We start from the raw sequence: 19,402 nt of genomic DNA on the forward strand, positions 1-19,402 counted from the left end.
ATGAGGTTGAGGCTCATCTAGCCTGTCAGCAGTCTGGTGAGTGGTTTTGATTAGAACATTGCCTGGATACATGTGAGGAAATACTGAAGGGTGCGTTAATTCTGCATTTTTACAATCAGCACATAAAACATTAAATTACGGATCTAGCGTGCTGTTTTACCACAGGAGGCGCATGTGAAGCAGAAATTAGTCGGAGCCCAGTTCAGAGCAGCGGTTCATGCTCAGAGCACAAACATAAGCAGAGCTCTCACTCTGCCGCGGCCCCACATCTGCGCTCCCTCCTTTACTCTGAATACGCTGTGTGGGTCCCGGTAAACGCCACAGCGTCGGGCTCTGTCAAACACACACGACCTCCCGTTAGTGCACCGGAAGTCGGCAGCAGGTGCCACAGGAAGTGCCCGTGTCCAGCCCCGCTTCCAGAAGAACAGGACCGAGAAGCTAACGGTATATAACAGCACCGCGCCGCTCCACAGTTACGAGAAAATAAAATTCACATAAAATGCAAGACGTGCGGTTTATTTTCGCGGCTGTAGTGTAGCCGCTCGCCCAAAAGCGAGCACCGCTGTAGCGCAAAAATATTTCAGCGCAGGAGAGCTACTGCGGCAAGTAGGGAGGCGGCTAACCACATTAGCACGGCTTTGTTAAATGACAGCCTGGAAAACACTAGAAAAAGATGCTGCGCGTCTGTGCACAGATCAGACAGTATGTGCGAAGTGCAACACAAATTTTACGTGGCTTTTTTTTTTTAGAAAGTATGGATAATGTGTAAATGCTGGATTTTATAGTCGTTAGGTGCTCAAAATAAACGCAAAGTCCTGATTTTATTTTGATGATCGCAGCAGTGTAATTACTGTGCCGCACAGTACCGCCGCTGTGCTTCATGGGAGGACACCCAAAGCTGCAAATACAATGGAGAGATCACCAGTTTAAGACGCTGTTTGCAGTGTTTTATTACTCTTTCTTGTTTTTTAGTAAATTCAATACACATACTTTCAGCTGGGCAGGCCATTAGTGCTCATAAATCACAGTCTTTGCACATTATAAAATGATCTGTTTCTCATCACACTGCCTTATGTCTTCAGATAAAATGAGTGCTGCTGTACCCAACCATCGAAGGACCAAGCCCGGCGGTAAGACTCAGTTAATTTTCTAATCCAAACTCAGTGACCTGTACTGCATGTGGAAGCAGGAGGCTGAAGATATACAAGAAAGGAGACAACGTTGTAATTCTTTCTTCTCTGCAGGCATAAAGCCAGGGGCGGCGAACAGCGGCGCGACGGGACCGACCTCCCAGATCCCCGGGTTATGCCAGACCGCCACTGAAAGTGCTCCGGCGGAGAGGATCAGTGGACGGCGAGTTGGGATATTTGAGTCGGACTCGGACTACGTGAAGCTCGCAAAGCAGGGGGGACACAAAGGTAAAATTAGACATTTGAATGCTTTCCAGAACCTTTTTGCGCCCAGAATGCACCACTATGCATCTACAGGAAGATTTGCCTGTGCAGTGGCTCTAATATGAAATATTTCAGGGCTTTTCCAAAGTCAAAATGGGCCTTTTGAGGCACAGTGGTAACTCCACACAGACATAATTCAATTCAAAATTAATTAAACCCCCCACAAATAGCTTAAAAATCAGTCCTAGTGATTTTTCCCTTGAGTATAAGCTAAAATCTGATATGTAGCCAAACCTGACTGATATTAGCTATTTAATGATATAGTGGTATTGGCATTTATAACATAAGTGAAAATTAAAAAAGAACAGATGCATAGTTTAAGCACTAGAGGGCACTCTGCGAGTTCTCTGTTTGCAACACGTGTTTGGAAACGCTGCTGATCCAAGCAGAGTTGGGCAGAGCATAAACGGAGTAATTCACAATTTGTGACAATAAACCAAGATTATTTTTTAATCATAATAGATTTTATTTATAAGTGCCTTTGAAGGCATTTAAGGACACCTCACAAGTGATTAGAAAACACCACAGAATTAAATGTCACTTAAATGTCACAACTAAAATAAAGTCAAACAGAATATGCCAGCGTAAAAAGATGTTTCAGAGTTGAATATAAAGGTTCATGTGCACTGATTAGTGCATAATTTTGTATTTCAAGAAGTTGATGCATTCTTGTCAACTTAGAATGAATTCATTAAAAGTACAAAGGAGCGGACACTGGTTTGTGAAAGCCACCAAGTTGCCCACCAGCTTAAATGCAGTAGCCGAGATGGTCATCACCCTTCCGCCTAATCGCGTTTTACGTATGTGTCTGGAGACTAGCCGCATACGTAAAATGCCAAAGGCGGAGGAGAAGAGGAATTGTAGGCGTTCACCTTCTGTGGAGGGACATTTTAATTCAAGTTTGCACCTTCAGACTCAAGATACAAAGGATCATATCTATGTTTTATTTTCCAAGAAGGGGTCCCCTTCACCAAAGAAGCAAAAGCCGAAGGAACATTTCAACGAGACATCTGGATAAAACTTCATCATCTTCCACCTCACCTAAAGCCTCATCCCCTGAACTTAAATCAGGGCTCTAACACATGAAAACATCCATAAACGTACTTACTTATTCTCAGTGTTGTTGCAATTACTTATTGTCAGCAGATTACATGTGGCCCTCCCGTCTCTGGACAAAAGCCAGCTAAACAATGACAGCTGGTTATAAGCTAGCATGCTAGCTAATGTTAGGCTCAGGTGTCCTAAAAAAACAGCAGCACTTACCAACAGAAAAGTTCAGGATTTCTTCAACAACTCACCTCAGCATCACTGTCGCTCAGAAGTGAGCTTCACTGAATCGCTGAATCTTATTGGACTCCTTTCACAAAGCTTTACAGCCTCCACCAGAGTAAGTGGACGTGGACACGTAGTGACAGCTTAGATAAACGGTGGACAGAGTTGTCCTAAAGGGGCCATCAGAGTTAGGATTATGCACTTGAATTGGGAAGGGTAAGTAATCAGAATTCACTTGACTGACATCTAGCAGTGAGATTTTACATACTGTAGCTTTTAAAGATAAGGGAGAGAATCAAAATTGCAGGAGAGCGTTCAGAAGACAAGCGCTGAAAGCTCTGAAGCCGGTGATAGTCAGGTGAGCAGGCGGTATAATGAGATTAATAAAGGAAGAGGATCTCAGAGTACAGGAAGGAGTGGTGATGTGATCAGAGAGCGATGGAGGTTTGAGGTCGTGGAGAGACTTGAAAGTAAGAAGCAGGATCTTAAAATTAATGCAATATTTTACAGGAAGTTGGTGAAGCTGTTGAAGGACAGGAGTAATATGTTCTGTGGAAGAGGTTTGTGTAGTAAACGTGCGAGGATAGAATTATAATAATGAATATGAGATGTAACCAGAGCATGTACGAGAATAGCATCACTGTGAGCTGTCAGGGATGGGCGAAGCCAGCTAATATTATGCAAGTGGAAATATGCAGTCGGAGTGATATTGTTGATATGCTTCAAAATTTAAAGTGGTACCAAAAACGATTAACCAGGGAGGAAAGAACGACTAGAGAATTGTCGGTATATGGAGAGACTTTATTGCATTTATCCAAAACCGTTCTAGTTCCTACCAGAGGAACCGATGTTTATTCACTGTTTTAATTTGAGAAAATTAGCAGATAACCACAATTTACCGTATTTTCCGGAGTATAAGTCGCACTTTTTTTTCATAGTTTGGCTGGGGCTGCGACCTATACTCCGGAGCGACGTATATGTGACATTTATAACACATGAACCAAAATACTCCAGCCACTTGACATCTCCGTGAACTGCAGCTTTAAGGCAGTCTTGCGTAACCTGTGGGCGCAGTGGATGATGGATGGAGAGCACAGCTTAACGGCAACTGGGGAATGCGCCACCCAACTTTCCTGGAAGTCATTGGATGGATCAAGAAAACATGGGCTTCAGTGACAAACCATCCTGTTGGGATTCAGAAAGGCTGGAATAATTGGAACTGCAGCTGACGACGAGTCTGACTAACGCGACACAGAAGAGGAAGCGGCGCTTCGTCTACGGAGTGTACGGAATTGTTTAGAAGTGACACCGAGGATGAAGAATTCAATGGATTGATGGTTTGGTTAACTTGTTAGTATGTTCTTTATGCTATGGTTATCTGAATAACTTAATGTTACGTTAACATACCGAACACGTGTTCCTTGTGCGTCATTTAGCTGAATGTGCTACGTTAGCATAACGTAGGCGTAACCGTGTTCGTCCTGTTCTTTAATCCATTATTATTTTAAATTGCCGTTCAAGATGGAATTTCTGCTCTGGGTCTCGGATTCTATCACCCCCCCCCCAAAAAAAAAGTGCGACTTATAGTCCAGTGCGACCTATATATGTTTTTTTCTTCTTTATCATGCATTTTTTGGCTGGTGCGACCTATACTCCGGAGCGACGTATAGTCCGAAAAATACGGTAATCTGCATCTCCATATTATCTTAGTAAGGCAGTTTCGTAGCAGTGGCGCAGTGGGTAGGTGCTCGCCGGAAGGTTGCAGGTTCGAGCCCCTGTCCCTGCGCTGCGTTGTGTCCTTGGGCAAGACACTTAAACCACATTGCCTAACGGTAGCACCGGTCTCTGGCTGCATGACCGCAGATGCTCGTCTCTGGATGAGTGATCTAGAACGATCATTTCATTGTGTGCCTTGTGCGCACAATGACAATGAGTTGAATGTAATCTAATCTAAGGACTCAAAAATAACAACACACAACAAATTTTAAGTAAATGTTTGTTTTGTGTGTTTGAAAGAATCCGATGTGGATTTGGATAGCAGTCAGGCTTTAATATATAGGAAAAATCTAGCAGGTGTTTCTTCACTTCCACAATTAGAAGACAAGATCCATCCATCCATCTTCTTCCACTTATCCAGTCCAAGGTCACGGGGAGGCTGGAGGCTATCCCATCTGCCATAGGATGATAGGCAGGGTACACCCTGGGCAGGTCACAAATCTGTTGCAGGGCTAACACAGAGAGACAACCAATCACAGTCACACCTGCGATCAGTTTAGAATAACCTAACCCCACTAACTGCATGTCTTTGGACTATGGGAGGAAGCCGGAGTACCTGAGATAACATGCTAACTCAAAGAAAGGCTCGAGACTGGATTCAAACCACCCTAGAAGATAAGATATATTTTATTTATGGGGATTTCCAGTGTTACAGCAGGTAAAAATTAAATTAAACACAGCCTAAAACAGAACAGCTTAAAAAAGGTGACTAGTAAATTAAAATTACTAAACAATTATCTCAGTAAGGAAAAGAATCATTCATATATATATATATATATATATATATATATATATATATATATATATATATATATATATATATATATATATATATATATAAATAAAATAAAAGTAGTTAGGTTATATATTTTAAATAAGGGACATTTTGATAGGAGTTGAGGGGGTTTGGGTATCTGACTAGAACACCTCCTAGGTGAGGCATATTGGGCAAGGAGGATACCTTGGGGCAGTCCCAGGACATGCTGGAGAGATTAAGTCCCTCAGCTCGCTTGGGAACCCCTCAGCATGCCCTCAGAAGAGCTTTAGGAGGTGGCTGGGAGAGGGAGGTCTGCACATCTCTGTTTAGACTGCAACCCTGTGACCTAGACCCCATATAAACAGCAGAAAGTGGATGTTTCCATAGATATTAAGTAATAATATAATTATAAAATAAAGTTTTACTATCTGACAGTCAAAGGAAATCAATCAGGTGACCTGAACGTGGCTCACAACTGTGCAAGAAAGTGGCTTTGTGTAAGTATTACCTGATATATTACTGACTCCTGCAGTCAGTACCAGCATCTGGGTGAGGAAACCTCACTGACCTGGCTGTACTTACCCTAACATAAGCAGTGAGGCCACACAGTCACACAAAGGTGGTTATCAGCTTGATAAGTGAACCCAGGGTTTATCGATCTAGCTGCAGGTGTGTTCACATGAAACATGAACAGGGCTGCCAGCAGCAGAGCAACAACCGACATAAAAATCTGAAGAGGTTAAACATATATTATAGACTGAGAGCAACACAGCTGCTGCAGACACATCAGCTGTGTGTGTGTGAGTGAGCTTTAAGTGCAGTGGAGCGTTACTAGGCTATATTAACAAAGTTTAACCTATTTGAAGTGAGGAAGGAAAGCTGGCAGTAATGCTGACTGTGAGTTTACAGACCTCTCAGTACCACAGCTTTATCATTAAGACACGGGAGAATCAGATGGATTACAATTACTTATTCTATTAAATTAATGTTTGGATTTCATTTGAGCTGCAGCCCCGGTGCTGTTTAACCGTCTGAGAGTACAGAACAAATGTAGAAACAGAATTCAAACCTGGTCTGTGTGCAAATTTGATGAATGGTCAGCAAGTACCAATGGGTGTCCTGTTTTAGGATCATATATTCAGACATGTGGAACAATAAAATTGATCCAAAACTGCAGCCAACATGAAAATACATTAAGGAATAAAGGACTTCAGATGCTCTTCAAAAACTTTACACTCTGTTACCGTCCACGACCTTCCAGGAACTGTGACTACTTCCCAGAGAAGTGGTTAGTTAGCAGGCGGCGATTTCAAACCCGCTGATCTCTAATCTTGAACGTAACCTGATCCGAATACCCTGAAGTTACCTGGATGAGCCCTCGGCGGCTGCTGCTGCTCTTGCTGTAGAGGCTTTGAAACAGCGCCAGTCACCACATTTTTTTTTTGAGAATAAAAACACCTCCCAGGCGACACACACAGCTTTGAAATGCAAACCTCAAACATCAGGCTTAAAAGTCCACAACATGAAAAGGACGAGACTGTTCAAAAAAAAATAATTCAGTGTTTTAGGAAAACAGAACGGCCTCTTTTTGTTTATAGAAACTGCAACTTTGCAGACTTAAGGTCTCAGGGGAGAAACAGACGTCCTGTACAGAAAGTTTCATATGAATATTTTATGCTAGTCTGCATGTACGGGCTCGTTTGATAGGAAGTGTTACTGTGGTTACTCAGATTTTAATATCACTTACGAGAGTTTTAAAAAATTACTTTCTTTGCATTCACTTCTGCTTTAAAGATCTTGTTTTGTCTAAAAAACCTAGCTGTTAACTGGAGCCTGTGTCCCCACTGCGTCCACAGCTATTGCTCGTTTATTTTTTTATTATTTGAATTATTCTTAAAGTTCAAGGAAGTCTCCTGTAAGAACACACATTTCAATGCAAAGTTGTAGTGCTAGTTTTTGCACACGTGCAGGAGAATCTCATTTCCAGAGACCAGACTTCAAGATTTTTTGGACTAGGTTCGAGTACGCTCCTCGTTTAACATAATATACTGTATACCGTATTTTCCGGAGTATAAGTCGCACTTTTTTTCATAGTTTGGCTGGGGGTGCGACCTATACTCCGGAGCGACGTATATGTGACATTTATAACACATGAACCAAAATACTCCAGCCACTTGACATCTCCGTGAACTGCAGCTTTAAGGCAGTCTTGCGTAACCTGTGGGCGCAGTGGATGATGGATGGAGAGCACAGCTTAACGGCAACTGGGAGAATGCGCCACCCAACTTTCCTGGAAGTCATTGGATGGATCAAGAAAACATGGGCTTCAGTGACAAACCATCCTGTTGGGATTCAGAAAGGCTGGAATAATTGGAACTGCAGCTGACGACAAGTCTGACTAACGCGACACAGAAGAGGAAGCGGCGCTTCGTCTACGGAGTGTACGGAATTGTTTAGAAGTGACACCGAGGATGAAGAATTCAATGGATTGATGGTTTGGTTAACTTGTTAGTATGTTCTTTATGCTATGGTTATCTGAATAACTTAATGTTACGTTAACATACTGTAGCGATTCTCTTAGTTAGAGAGCGTGTTGATGTTGTGGGATTTCGGACTGTTCGGGAGGTTCGTGAAGGCAGCATGGAGAGAGAGAAAAAGACCGAGAGCTTGCCTGTGTGTGTGTTGCTGTTCCGCTGTTGTAGTTGTGGTTGGCGTGGCTGTGGCCTACAGCAGCCGTTTTTCTGTTAATAAAGACGACCTTTGTTGTGAATATCGCGGACTTTGGAAGTGTGTTTACAACGTTACAATACCGAACACGTGTTCGTTGTGCATCATGTAGCTGAATGTGCTACGTTAGCATAACGTAGGTGTAACCGTGTTCGTCCTGTTCTTTAATCCATTATTATTTTAAATTGCCGTTCAAGATGGAATTTGTGCTCTGGGTCTCGGATTCTATCAACCCCCCCCCCCCCCAAAAAAGTGCGACTTATAGTCCAGTGCGACCTATATATGTTTTTTTCTTCTTTATTATGCATTTTTTGGCTGGTGCGACCTATACTCCGGAGCGACGTATAGTCCGAAAAATACGGTACTTGTTAATGCTTTTAGTGTCTTGGCACTCATTCTGCCTACTGAGCAAAAAAAAAAAAGCACTTTCCATCTTTTCACACTAAAGCTCCTCTGTACCTTGTACTGTACCGAAAAATTCAGGCTGATGATCCACGTCACGCTGTAGATGGTTAAGGGTTGTCTAATCGTGCTGTGGCAGCAGTGCAGGAGAATAATGTGGGAAATAGCTGCAGAGAAGATAAACATTATGAATTCACAATTAATCTGTCTAAAAAGAAGCAGCTTTCCAGCCTCAGCTTGGACCGGAGTAATTGTTTAGCCACTGGGCTGAATAGGCTGCGAGTTAAATGCCACATTGTACTCTTAAAGGTGAGCCACGGTGCTTCATTACTGCTGCCAGTGCTTTGGTTTGCATTTTGAATCCGGCGTCTCCTCCTGCTGCAGGGCTGCTGAGTCACGATGTCGACGACGACGACATACCGAAGAAACCCTACAATCCGCCCAACTGGTTTGGAGGTGATGAGTCAAAGAGGTAAGAAGCACACCGGGATGAAGACGCATCACTAACTGAACATCTTCCATTATAGCGATTGTTTCAGAGTAGAAACTGAAGTGATCTTGGTTTGACTTTGTTGACCACTTCTTAAAACACAACATTTCTTAAGAGCTCGTCAGTCGTCCTGAGCGCCCCGACTCGGCATTAGCGGCCTTCAGCCTAAAAGTGTGGAGCAGTGATTTCACGTGGCATGTCACCGTGGTTTTGTGCTTACAGCGGAAGGAAAGCAACGTCTCCCGACAGCCAGACGAAGGGAGGCAGGCAGCCTCTCGCCCCGCCGTTTGGCACTGATAACGATTCGCCCTGGGAAAGAGAGCCTGATAGCTTTTCCCATGGTAAAGAGAAGGTGAATGGATTTCAAAAATACATCACCCCCCCGCCCCACAGCACTGACGCCATGCTGACGTCTTCCACATTTAATTTATATTTTTTCACATTTTGCTCATCACCTTTCCTTGTGTTTTGCTCCTTCGTTGCATTTGCAGCTTGTTTAAAGTTTCTTTGGGTTTAATTTGGTGCTGGTTCTTTGAGTGATAATTTACGTGAAATATTAAAAAAAAAGAAAACTCTTGGTAAGTACAAGTGGTGCTTTGAATATGTTTACCACACGGTATCTGCGCAGAAAAAAACATGAACATTGATGTATATAAAATATATCTTTTAAGAAACAACGTTCCTAAGACAAGGATCATTTTCACATATTGAGAAGTTTGCATCTAAAAATGTGCAGAGGAAGTACAAAATTTTTAGAAAACTTGCTTTTGCGGCTAATATTTATACTTTTAGCATATTTTGGGTTTGAGTCGGTTTTGTTTTGTTCATGCCAGTTTCTTGGATCATTTTTCATCGCATGACTAGTTTTTCATGTTTTCTTCCCTCATTTCATCCTTTTTCTGTTCTCCAGATCTACCCCCATGCTAGCTTATTAGTCCACATAAAGTGCTGCTGTATCTGTGGAATAATGTTTGCTGCTACATACAAGTCCTTTACATCTTAAAGTGATTCACCGATAACTGACTTTCCCACCCTGCAGATGTCTCCTGATGGTGCAGCCGCTGAGATGGAGGGCCTGTCACTAACCAACAAATACAAGAGAAGGTAATTCATCAGTTACACCTGTCTTTGGCTGTTTGGTTCCTTAAAGTAAAATATATTTATTTATTAAAGGGTTAAAGCTTAGAGTATAACTGCTGCTTCCTGTCTCCTCTTCAGGTCTTACGATAAGAAGACTCCACCGGTCAGCATGTCCAAGCTGCTGAGTCACGGCTACGTGGAGGGGCAGAAGTCTCCCAATGACGACGATGCCTCAAGTATGACGTTAAACAGCAGCTGGGTGCTGACCAGTGATGTTTAAATCCTGCAGTAAATTCGGTCCCATAATATTGATCATATTTAAAGATTTGATTACAGATGTGATTGAAGATAAAATAAGAAGTGTTTTATTTATCCCAGAAGCTGTCAGTTAAATAGAAAACAGCAGCCAACTAAACAGAAAATGCAAAGAAGTGAAGAATTCAGTAAATCTAAAGCTCTCATGATAACATTAAGGGGACTTAAATGTAAAATTAATGCAGGCATCATGGTGTGAGGTGGTAAAGATTGTCTGTCCTTGTGTGAGCGGCACTGAAGCAGGTCTTAGAGAAGTACTCGGCTGCAGGCGCAGTAAGTGGTGGTCATTATTCGCGGCAATTCACCACAGCCACAATCTTTTGGACGACCTCTGCATCAGCTGATGGAGGAATCCAAACAGAATGCTGATTCAAACAACAGCAGCAATAATAAATTTATTATTTATTATTATTATTAAAAAATATTCCTGCATGGAGTTAAGGGAGTTGTCAATAACTGCGCCAGCATCATGAAGATCTTCAGATTACTTCACCAAATGTGTTCATGAAAGTAAAATACATGTAAATTTCTGCCAGGTTATCAGTATGGCTTCACAAGGCTTTTCTGTACATTTACTGATTCTACAGTCGTGAAAAAGAAAGTACACCCTCTTTCAGTTTTAAGGATCAGCTTTTTTTCACAGTGCATTTTTTTTGTGAACGACTTATTCACCAAAGCACAAACGTGTTCGGTGTGTATAAACGTTATACAACAAGTTTGCATCAGAAAAATTCTGAATTTCGTGGATTTTTATGACGCGCTCGGTGTTTAAAGGCTTTAAGAAGTAAACCACCTCCAAAAGAATGAAAACCTCAGATTAACCCTGACATTAACTCAATAAGTTCCACATCTTGCTTCATATTACCGCTCTTCAGGCAGCTAACACCAGAGTAAGAGTGTTAGCAGAGTAAGCGCGTTTTGTTTTTTGTGATGAGCTTCAGTGACGTTTGCTTTGCTTCACGTTCGTCCTGTTTTCCAGGTGTGACCTCAGAACAGACGAGCACCGTGGCGATGGAGGACATGGACGATCTGGAGTAGCGAGCGCTGGTTCTCATCTGGAGGCGAACGGGGGCCCTCCTAACACTGGCTTATGGGTCACAAATCCACAAAGGCACTGTTCTGCCCCCTCCTGGATTCACTCGCATTTATTGTACATCCACTGACTGTTATGTTTTTGTACTCATGTTTATGCAAAGGTACTGTCCTCTCTCTATTTATTTTGCTTTAATTTGTAAAAAGAAGTCAGGCTGGTTTCATTTTTGAGTAGACGTGTCTGTGATCGAAGTATCTTTCATTTGTGTCGTCGTTCCTCGATTTGAAAGACAAGTCGTGTGCAGGGCTGGAAACTAACAGGCTGGTTGATTCTGCCTTAGGTGCTGTTAGTTTCCCTCCCTGGTTGTATGAAGATCGAGTTAGTGAAGTTTCCAAGTGTCTGTGCTTATAAATTGTGGTTCCAGTGATGTGAAATATCTAATTTCTTTTGACCAAATGCTCCTGCTGTCTGAAGGGATGCTACAGGTTTGTGTGTTTTCCACTGCGGAGGCGAACGCGTTCATTCGCTGAGACAGCAGCCCTACGGCTGTGACTACATTCTAAAACGAATACTGATGGCCACGGCCGCCACAGTTTGTTTGGACCAAAAGTGATTTTTAGCTTGTTGCTCTGCAAAAGGTCGTCCTTCTGTGCGATTTCACCCCCACAACTCTGTTGTTGTTGTTGTTGAGGCTCTAAAATTGAAAAACATGCACTCACAAAGTCTCATTTTTTTCCTCAATAATGAAGCTCAACAGAAAGAAGGGAATATAATAAAAAACATAAATGTTAGAATCTAGTCCAGATATGTCAGCAGCTTTCCAGTCACATATCTAAATGTTCTTTATTCCCCAGGTTAAAGCCCTTCTCTGCTAAATCAGTACATTTTCCTCTAGCTTAATAACCTAAATCTTACAGAACAGATAAAACATCCCTGGCAACTTTGGGGAAAATGGCTTCCTTCTGCAGGCCAACAAGCTGAAAGTCAATTCCTGTGTAATTCCCGGTGAAGATTAAGGCAGGAAAGGTTGTTTATTTTATTTTAATTTTTTTTAAAGTGAGTTCTGAACGTGCCAACCAAGCAGTTTTTCCCTGCTCATGCAGTGTTTAGACTTCGTAGACGTCAGTAGGAAGAAGTTAGTGTTAGTGCACAGCCCGGTCACACTGAGCCCTCTGTCTCGTGACATGATGGGGAGTTTATTCTGATCACATGAGAGAAATGGTTACTGCTGCAATATTTAAGGCAAAGGAAGCTTCACTTTATAAAGCATTTAAAACATACTAAGATATGTAACATTTAACTATAACACTAAAATAGCCTAGAAATTTACTTTTGGTGTATGAAGTGCATTGACACCATAGACTGTATATGAAAGATGGGCATAGCCACCACTGGAGTCTGGAAATTATGCTCTCATTTTTGCCAGTTTGAGAGTCTGTATCTTCCCACAGACATTTTGTGCCGCGTTAAAATCATAGACTGTATATTAAAGATGGATGTAGCCACCATGACATCACCCATTGGTTTTAACCTGTTTTCTTGGAGCCAAAAGCAACCATAATTAGAGAGGGTTGATTGCTAAGTTATCAGCCAATGCTGACGAGCTCTGTTAGCAAGCTGCATCCATAAACTGTACGGTTGCAAGTCACAGACACACATCAGCTAATTAGTGCTAATAACAGATTAATAAAATACTAGAATTTCACTCACTTGAACAGAAGCACAGCCTGTGCTGGTACTGGTGGCATGTAGTGACTTCTAGGGAGTGGCAAGCAGAGACTGCACAGTTATGTTGACAAAACAACTGATTAAAGTTGGTAAATTCAATCAAGTGATTTCTCAGAGGTGTTATTCTGAAAATTCTGGTACAGCCTACGCTTTCCTGTTTTATCGAATTGGACATAGCAGGAGTTGACATTCCCCTCTCCCATCAGGGCCTTCCTTGCTAATATACTAAAGGAGTTATTAAGCCTTCACACTGCACTCGAACTCTACATTACTTAAATTGGCCAAGGTGGTTAGTATGGGGAAATTCAGCTGTTACTGTGATACCTGATCTCAAAGCAGTGGAAGCTTGGCTAGCATGCTAATCTTTCATCAGTCACACATCAAAGACCAGAGGTTTATCCACAATGCACAAACAACCAGAAAAGGCTGCTGGCTGCACGGCTTGCCCATCTCCAGTCTTTATCAACAGTCACGCCCAACAAAACATCACGCTGTAGATACCAATGAAGTTGCAGCCAGAATTAAGCCTGCTTCCAGAGGCCATATCCAGCTGTAGCCACAAGATGGCAGTAATGTAAAGGATGGATGCAAAGGATAACTTTTAGGTTTTAACTTGTCTATTTTTAGATTTCACTGGACAAGCACTGCTTGCTTTGCTTGCCCAGAAGGAACACCAGTGGTTAGTATTATTGAACACATATCAAGCCATATGATTGTTCAGGTGATCACATTAAAAATACAGTTTTAAAGCTGTAAAGTTGGACATTTTAACATGGGAGTATATGGGGAATTACCTCAGCTACTGGTGTTGCTACTTGATTGATACTCTGTCATTTTAACTAGGGATACACCATTTATGAAGTGTTAAGCTGCTACAGAGCTTTTTAATGGTGATATAGCAGATATTTTCTTAGGTCTTTAGTGGTTTTTGTTATTTATTTCCCCTTTTGTCCCAGGAAAACATATAAATCTTTAATTTAAAAAAATAAATTACTTTTAGCTCTTCATAGCCTAAATTTGGAACATTTTGGAAATTGGATGTGACACAGCAGATTAATGCATTCTTGTTCCCTGTATGTTGACATCAGTTAAGAGAGCTAATGTTTATAGGTACAGCTTTAGCTTGAACTTACAAGTGCGTTCTATTCGAGGTGAGACTGTCCCTGTTTTTTGTTTTGTTTTGTTTTTTTTAATATGTAATTCCTCAAATTACATGCAGGAGACTTATAAAAGTTTAAAAGCTCTCATCTCCTCCTCCTTGTTGCAACATTAGTTTGACTGTCAGGATGCCTCAAAAAAGGTAATGGATTTCCGTGTTTGATGGACATTTCAGCCTTGAGTCATTTAATAGTTTTAACTTTTGAGGCGTAACCGTGACAGCAGAAATCCTAATCCTACAGGGACATTTGTTCGGGGGGGGATTGCTCTTAAAATGAAAAGGATAGCGGTGGCGTGCTTCTCCTAACACATCCAACAAATTCATCACCTGCGTGTCAGAAATGCTGCAGCAGTAACTGACTCCCATTTGGAAAGAATTTAAAACCCTTACAAGAGATTTTTCATGTTCAACACAGCTGTCTGGTTTTAATATATTTAATCATTGATGCATAATTTATCTCTTATGTGGTGTTTCCAGCGTTTTTACCGACACTGGTTTTTACTTTGCAGTACAAGGAACGTCGAATGTATTGTCTTTTGAAAGTGTTTGCTTTGAAGAGCGGGTTTATTTTTAACGAAATGTTAAATATTCAGGTATTCACAGTTATAAAATAATCAGTGCTTCGTCACGTGTTTTCCCTCAGCTCCTCGTGAGCCGGTGGCGTTAGAGGTTTACAAACCAGTAGTGGGGAAACCTTTAGTGGCTTAACTTTGCAGCTTCCTTCCTGAAGTATTCGTCACTCATCTTGCGTTTTATCTGCAAATTTGCTTAAAGTGTACCAGAGGAGACCGAAGATGGCAGCTGTTAAACAGAACATCCTCAAGTGTTTGACACAACTCAGCGTGAGACCATGCTTATGTTTAAGACTGCACACAGACTCTTTAATTGTCATTTAAATAAATGGGCATGTGCATGTACCTGTGTTCTGTTTTTTTTTTTTTTCCCCCTGAATGTGAAAAATCCTCAAACGAAGCTCCTCCCTTCATTTCTAAGCTAAATTTGGATGTTTTCACAGTCTCATGTTTAAAGATGAGTAAAGGTGGGTTAATATTACATGGCAAGTGAAATCCCCTCAGTGAAAGGTAATATGTACTAATAAAGTTCTTCACCAAAACATACAACACAATTCAAATCAAATGTATAAATAAAAAACTCAACATTTTAAAACAAATTATAGAAACTTTGCATATACATTTAAAATGGGCAGAATAAAACAAATGTTGACACATGGACACTAAAGGTGATCTGTCAGCAGGATCTGTTGCAAATTTGCTCCTCTAAAGTTGTAGCATGTATAGTATTGTTTATGTTTACCCCATATGTGTATAAGAGAAGTATTATATATAATAATCAAGAGATTGTACGCAGAGTGACCTGAGTGAATTAAGTCCCTGTGGGGTTGTGTCAGGAGGGGCACATTAAACTCTGCAGTTCAAACATGTGGAGGTACCTGCTGTGGTGAGCCCTCGTGAATAAAGGAGTAGCCAAAAGTGGCTGTTGCTGGTATTGTATTTGCTCCAAAGCTGCAAAATGACAAAGGCACTCAGCAACCTTGCTTTTATATAGGAATACAACCAGCTCAGTTGAGTTGCCTATTGCAAAAAGAGACATTGCACACGAGTTGCAGTCGTCTGTGCAGACTGATTGCAATGTGGCAGCATGTGTTTATAAATTAAGACAGCAATTATTATAATCTGTCTGAGAGGGAGTGTAATCAGTCTGAGTCCAGGTGTTTGGAGACAGGTTGCCTTCCACCAGGCGACCTGTGCAGCTGCCTTGCACTTGAAAGTGGTTGCCCAGAGATTGAGGGTGTTGCACGCTCAACTTCTAGGCAACCAGCGTGTTGCTGCAACTACTCACCATCAGTCACTGAATGTGAAAAAATTGAGTGCAGCCACCAATTTTTCCTTTTCGTAATGAGGTCGCCGTCCTTTTTTTACTCTAGTGTGACTGAGACATTATGAAGATGTCACTTTTATCAGGGTATAGAAATACTGCGCAGTGTGGCTCCATAGTGTAGCAGTTTACTCATATGCTTGGCCAGCACAAGGTTGTTGGTTCAGTTCCAGTTTGAGACCTAAATCTCCTTTGGGGTTGTGTCTGTGATGATCTCTTGTGAGCTGAAAGTAGTTTCTAGAAATGCTGTGCAGTCCCATATAAAGAGGAACACCTGGTCACTCTCGTTTTTTCATGCCCAGAGGCCAAGTTAGCATATTAAAATATTCTGTTTGAATGGAGCATTTAAAACCTTATACTGCAACATTTTGGGTTATTTTTTTTTCTTGGGTGGAGGACTTAAACGATTAAAAACGACTCAAATATGATTTTATTTTGTCACTAGAGTAATAACACATCACATGTGTGATGCTAACAGGTTCATAGATTCAGACCAGTGTTTTTGCATTTCCCATCCAAATGATTGAACCTTATAAGCATCGACTAAGGCAGCATGTTATTTGTTTTGTTTTTTTCATCTTGGGGCAACTTTTAGCCTTCTACATTTTCACCAAGATAAAAAAATTTTTTTTAAAGAACTCACAATGGACACACACAAAAGCCTGTAATTACTTAAATAATGAATTAAATGTTTGTGTAATATGGTGCATTTCTTTGTTATATATAATCCAATTCAAAAGACTGAACAAGTCAAAACTCTGTCAGGGGTTTAGTCAACTTTACATTTTTACTTGTCAGTTTTAAAAGAATAGTTTGAGAATCTGATCACTGTTACTCACAGTTGTCAGCAGTTAGGAATGTTATAAAAACACAATAGTTGTAATACGACACATAAGACATGTAAGACAAAATATTCTGTTAAAAGTGTTTTATAAAATAAAGAGTTTGTACATAGAGTGAAACGTAACTGAATTTAACTTAAAGATACGTTTTGTAATTACCCCCTGCAAATTGTAACTAAAACTTTCGCCACAAGGGGGCAGCATTTTACTGGTGGGTATGTTGAAATTACCCAGGATTCTGACTTGTAGATGCATTTTTTTTAAATCTTTATTTTCAGACAGCTAGGCATCAGTTCCCCATGGCCCTGAAAAGGATAAGAGGAAGAAAATGTATGGATGGAAAAAAAAATTCACACTGCGATTCACTGAACACGTCCGCAAAGGAAAAAGTTTTTTGGTTTGTTTCTTTTCAGTGGCAGAAACAAGCCTGAAAAACAAATCTTTTCCCAGGCTGCCATTGTAAATAAGAGTTTGTTTTCAAGGAGTTCCCTGTTGAATAAAGGTTATATTGAGTCATTGCAACATCTTGTGGTACAAATTGGTATTACATCAACATATAGCCCAGGCCCAGCTCAGCTTCAGTTGATATCGCTTTATCGCTACACACTCATATCAACTGACATCTCTTCAAGATATGTTAAACATAAAGTCATACCAGTTTTTTCTTCATATACTGCTGAAAGCTTTAGGATAGTAAATTTTAGAAGGTCCTAAACTTTTTTCAAGTCTTTTTCCAGTCATTCTACAGATGCCAGCAACAAGCTGAAACGGAGAGCAAGCTTACAGATGCTGTTTGAGGTCAGCTGCGTCTGAATGGTTCACCCTCACTTTTTTTAAAAACAAATGAAGAGGGCCTGGAGAAAGTGATGGAAATCACAGGACTTTATGGTAAGTTTGAAAATATGTTACTGTAACTTGATTGCAACTATCATTTGTACTCCCCCTCCTGCCGTTGGCTGTTACAGGGACTAGTGTTTATGGGTTTCCACTGTGACTGCAATCACACAAGTAAAACGAGGCAAAACGTCATCAAAACATATATATTAAAAATTAATACAACTTTCTTTCTTTTAACGTGTCATCTTATTGATTTGAATTCAAGGATTTATTTAAAAGCAATTATCTTGGGGTAAAAGGGCTTCCATAAAATCATTTTCCAGAAGTTATACTCAAGCGCTTCATAAATTTTACTATTAAATTTACCATTGGGAGTCCCATAATGACCAGTCAGGCCTACAGCGGTTTGTGTGGAGGAGAAAACACACACACACACACACACACACACACACACACACACACACACACACTGGCCGCTGCAGGCTGCATCCCTCCTCTCCAGCTGGGTGTCTGCACGGAGCCGCCGCGCATCTGCACAGCTTCTGCAGCTGCAACAGGAACGCATGCCACGGTGCGCATCGGGCCGCTGATCGATTACTGTATCGGAAAACGATCCATAGCCGCATGGTGACGTCACGCCGCTGATCAGTAATAGTGGCTGGGCGGGTTGATTGGTGGGTGGGTGGTTCGTTACCGCGCGGACGCCAGGGGTGGATGAGTGCACCGAAACCCCACACCAGGTGAAAAAAAAGAAAAAAAAATTAGAAGAAAGAAGAGGTGAGGGTAAAAAAAACAGCAACAACAACAAAAAACATAATTGCAGGAGGAGCGCGAGGACGTGCACGGGACTGTTTGTTTATTTGTGACGTCGGCGCGTGGGAAATGTAGTAGCTGTCACGGCCGTCCGCAGGAGGAGGATGGATGTGTAAGAGGACGGATCGAGCCAGCTGTGGCCTGCGTCTAACAGCAACATCTGGCCGGTGAGTCCTCACTGACAGCCGCAGCCGCTTGCCTGCCTGCCCGTCTGCCAGGCGGGCAGTCAGCGCAGCTCCGCGTGTCCGAAACAAGAGAGGCAAGCTCGGATTGAGTGCATCCTGGCTCCCCGGTCTCCGGTCCGGTGAGTCGGTGTGACCTCGTCCTTGGCTGCCCGGATGGTGGATGTGTGATTGATGTCTGACAGTCAGGCTGATGTGTAGATATGATCAAGGCTCCTCGCTTATCGCTCAGAAAAGAAAAGAAAAAATCCTGAACGTGACAGGCTGATAAATGCCTCCCGTGCAGCGTGCATGCACACCTGCACATGCTATGCATAACCTTTACACTATTGCAACTGTAATTTGTGGAGACATCTGCAATCACATTCGCCACAGAAGGGTTAAATCCCCGCTGAAAAGCCTCACAATTCCACAGGAGATTAAAGCATATATAAGGGAAAGCACTGTAATCTCATCAGTGAGCCTCATTATGAATCCCTATAGAGACTGATACTGTAGGTGCATAAAAACCACGCTGTGAGCCTCCATAGGGGTGTTGTAGTGATAGCATAAGGTCACTATAAAATCACTATGGGTCTCTGCAGGGATATTAGGAAGGTTTATAAAAACCACTGTGAGTCCCAGCAGGTTTATTATAGA

The 19,402-nt window shown here is 41.6% G+C and overlaps 2 protein-coding genes across 2 annotated transcripts in view; both read left to right on the plus strand.

Moving 5' to 3' along the window:
* Positions 1 to 345: 345 nt before the first annotated feature.
* Positions 346 to 15,110, plus strand: c2h7orf57 (chromosome 2 C7orf57 homolog). The gene is made up of 8 exons (XM_030747346.1): positions 346 to 444; positions 1,083 to 1,130; positions 1,245 to 1,418; positions 8,773 to 8,860; positions 9,101 to 9,230; positions 9,918 to 9,982; positions 10,097 to 10,194; positions 11,253 to 15,110. The coding sequence occupies exons 2-8, from the start codon at positions 1,088 to 1,090 to the stop codon at positions 11,309 to 11,311; spliced, it is 657 nt and encodes a 218-aa protein (XP_030603206.1). The 5' UTR covers positions 346 to 444; positions 1,083 to 1,087; the 3' UTR covers positions 11,312 to 15,110.
* A 3,533-nt stretch (positions 15,111 to 18,643) lies between these two features.
* The window catches only part of LOC115794826 (plakophilin-4-like), a 75,992-nt gene continuing 75,233 nt past the window's right edge, over positions 18,644 to 19,402 (plus strand). Inside the window, exon 1 of the mRNA XM_030750489.1 lies at positions 18,644 to 18,748. The gene's annotated coding sequence lies outside the window, so the exon portion shown is untranslated. The remainder of the gene's footprint in view (positions 18,749 to 19,402) is intronic.

The sequence above is a fragment of the Archocentrus centrarchus genome, chromosome 2 (genome assembly GCF_007364275.1).
Source record: "Archocentrus centrarchus isolate MPI-CPG fArcCen1 chromosome 2, fArcCen1, whole genome shotgun sequence".
Taxonomy (NCBI): domain Eukaryota; kingdom Metazoa; phylum Chordata; class Actinopteri; order Cichliformes; family Cichlidae; genus Archocentrus; species Archocentrus centrarchus.

Bases quoted from the DNA above. Each gene is read 5' to 3' on its own strand.
- c2h7orf57 (XM_030747346.1), top strand. From the start codon at position 1,088: ATGAGTGCTGCTGTACCCAACCATCGAAGGACCAAGCCCGGCG. The intron at 9,231-9,917 runs GTGAATGGATTT...CCCACCCTGCAG, and splicing joins TTTCCCATGGTAAAGAGAAG to ATGTCTCCTGATGGTGCAGC. The intron at 9,983-10,096 runs GTAATTCATCAG...TCTCCTCTTCAG, and splicing joins ACCAACAAATACAAGAGAAG to GTCTTACGATAAGAAGACTC.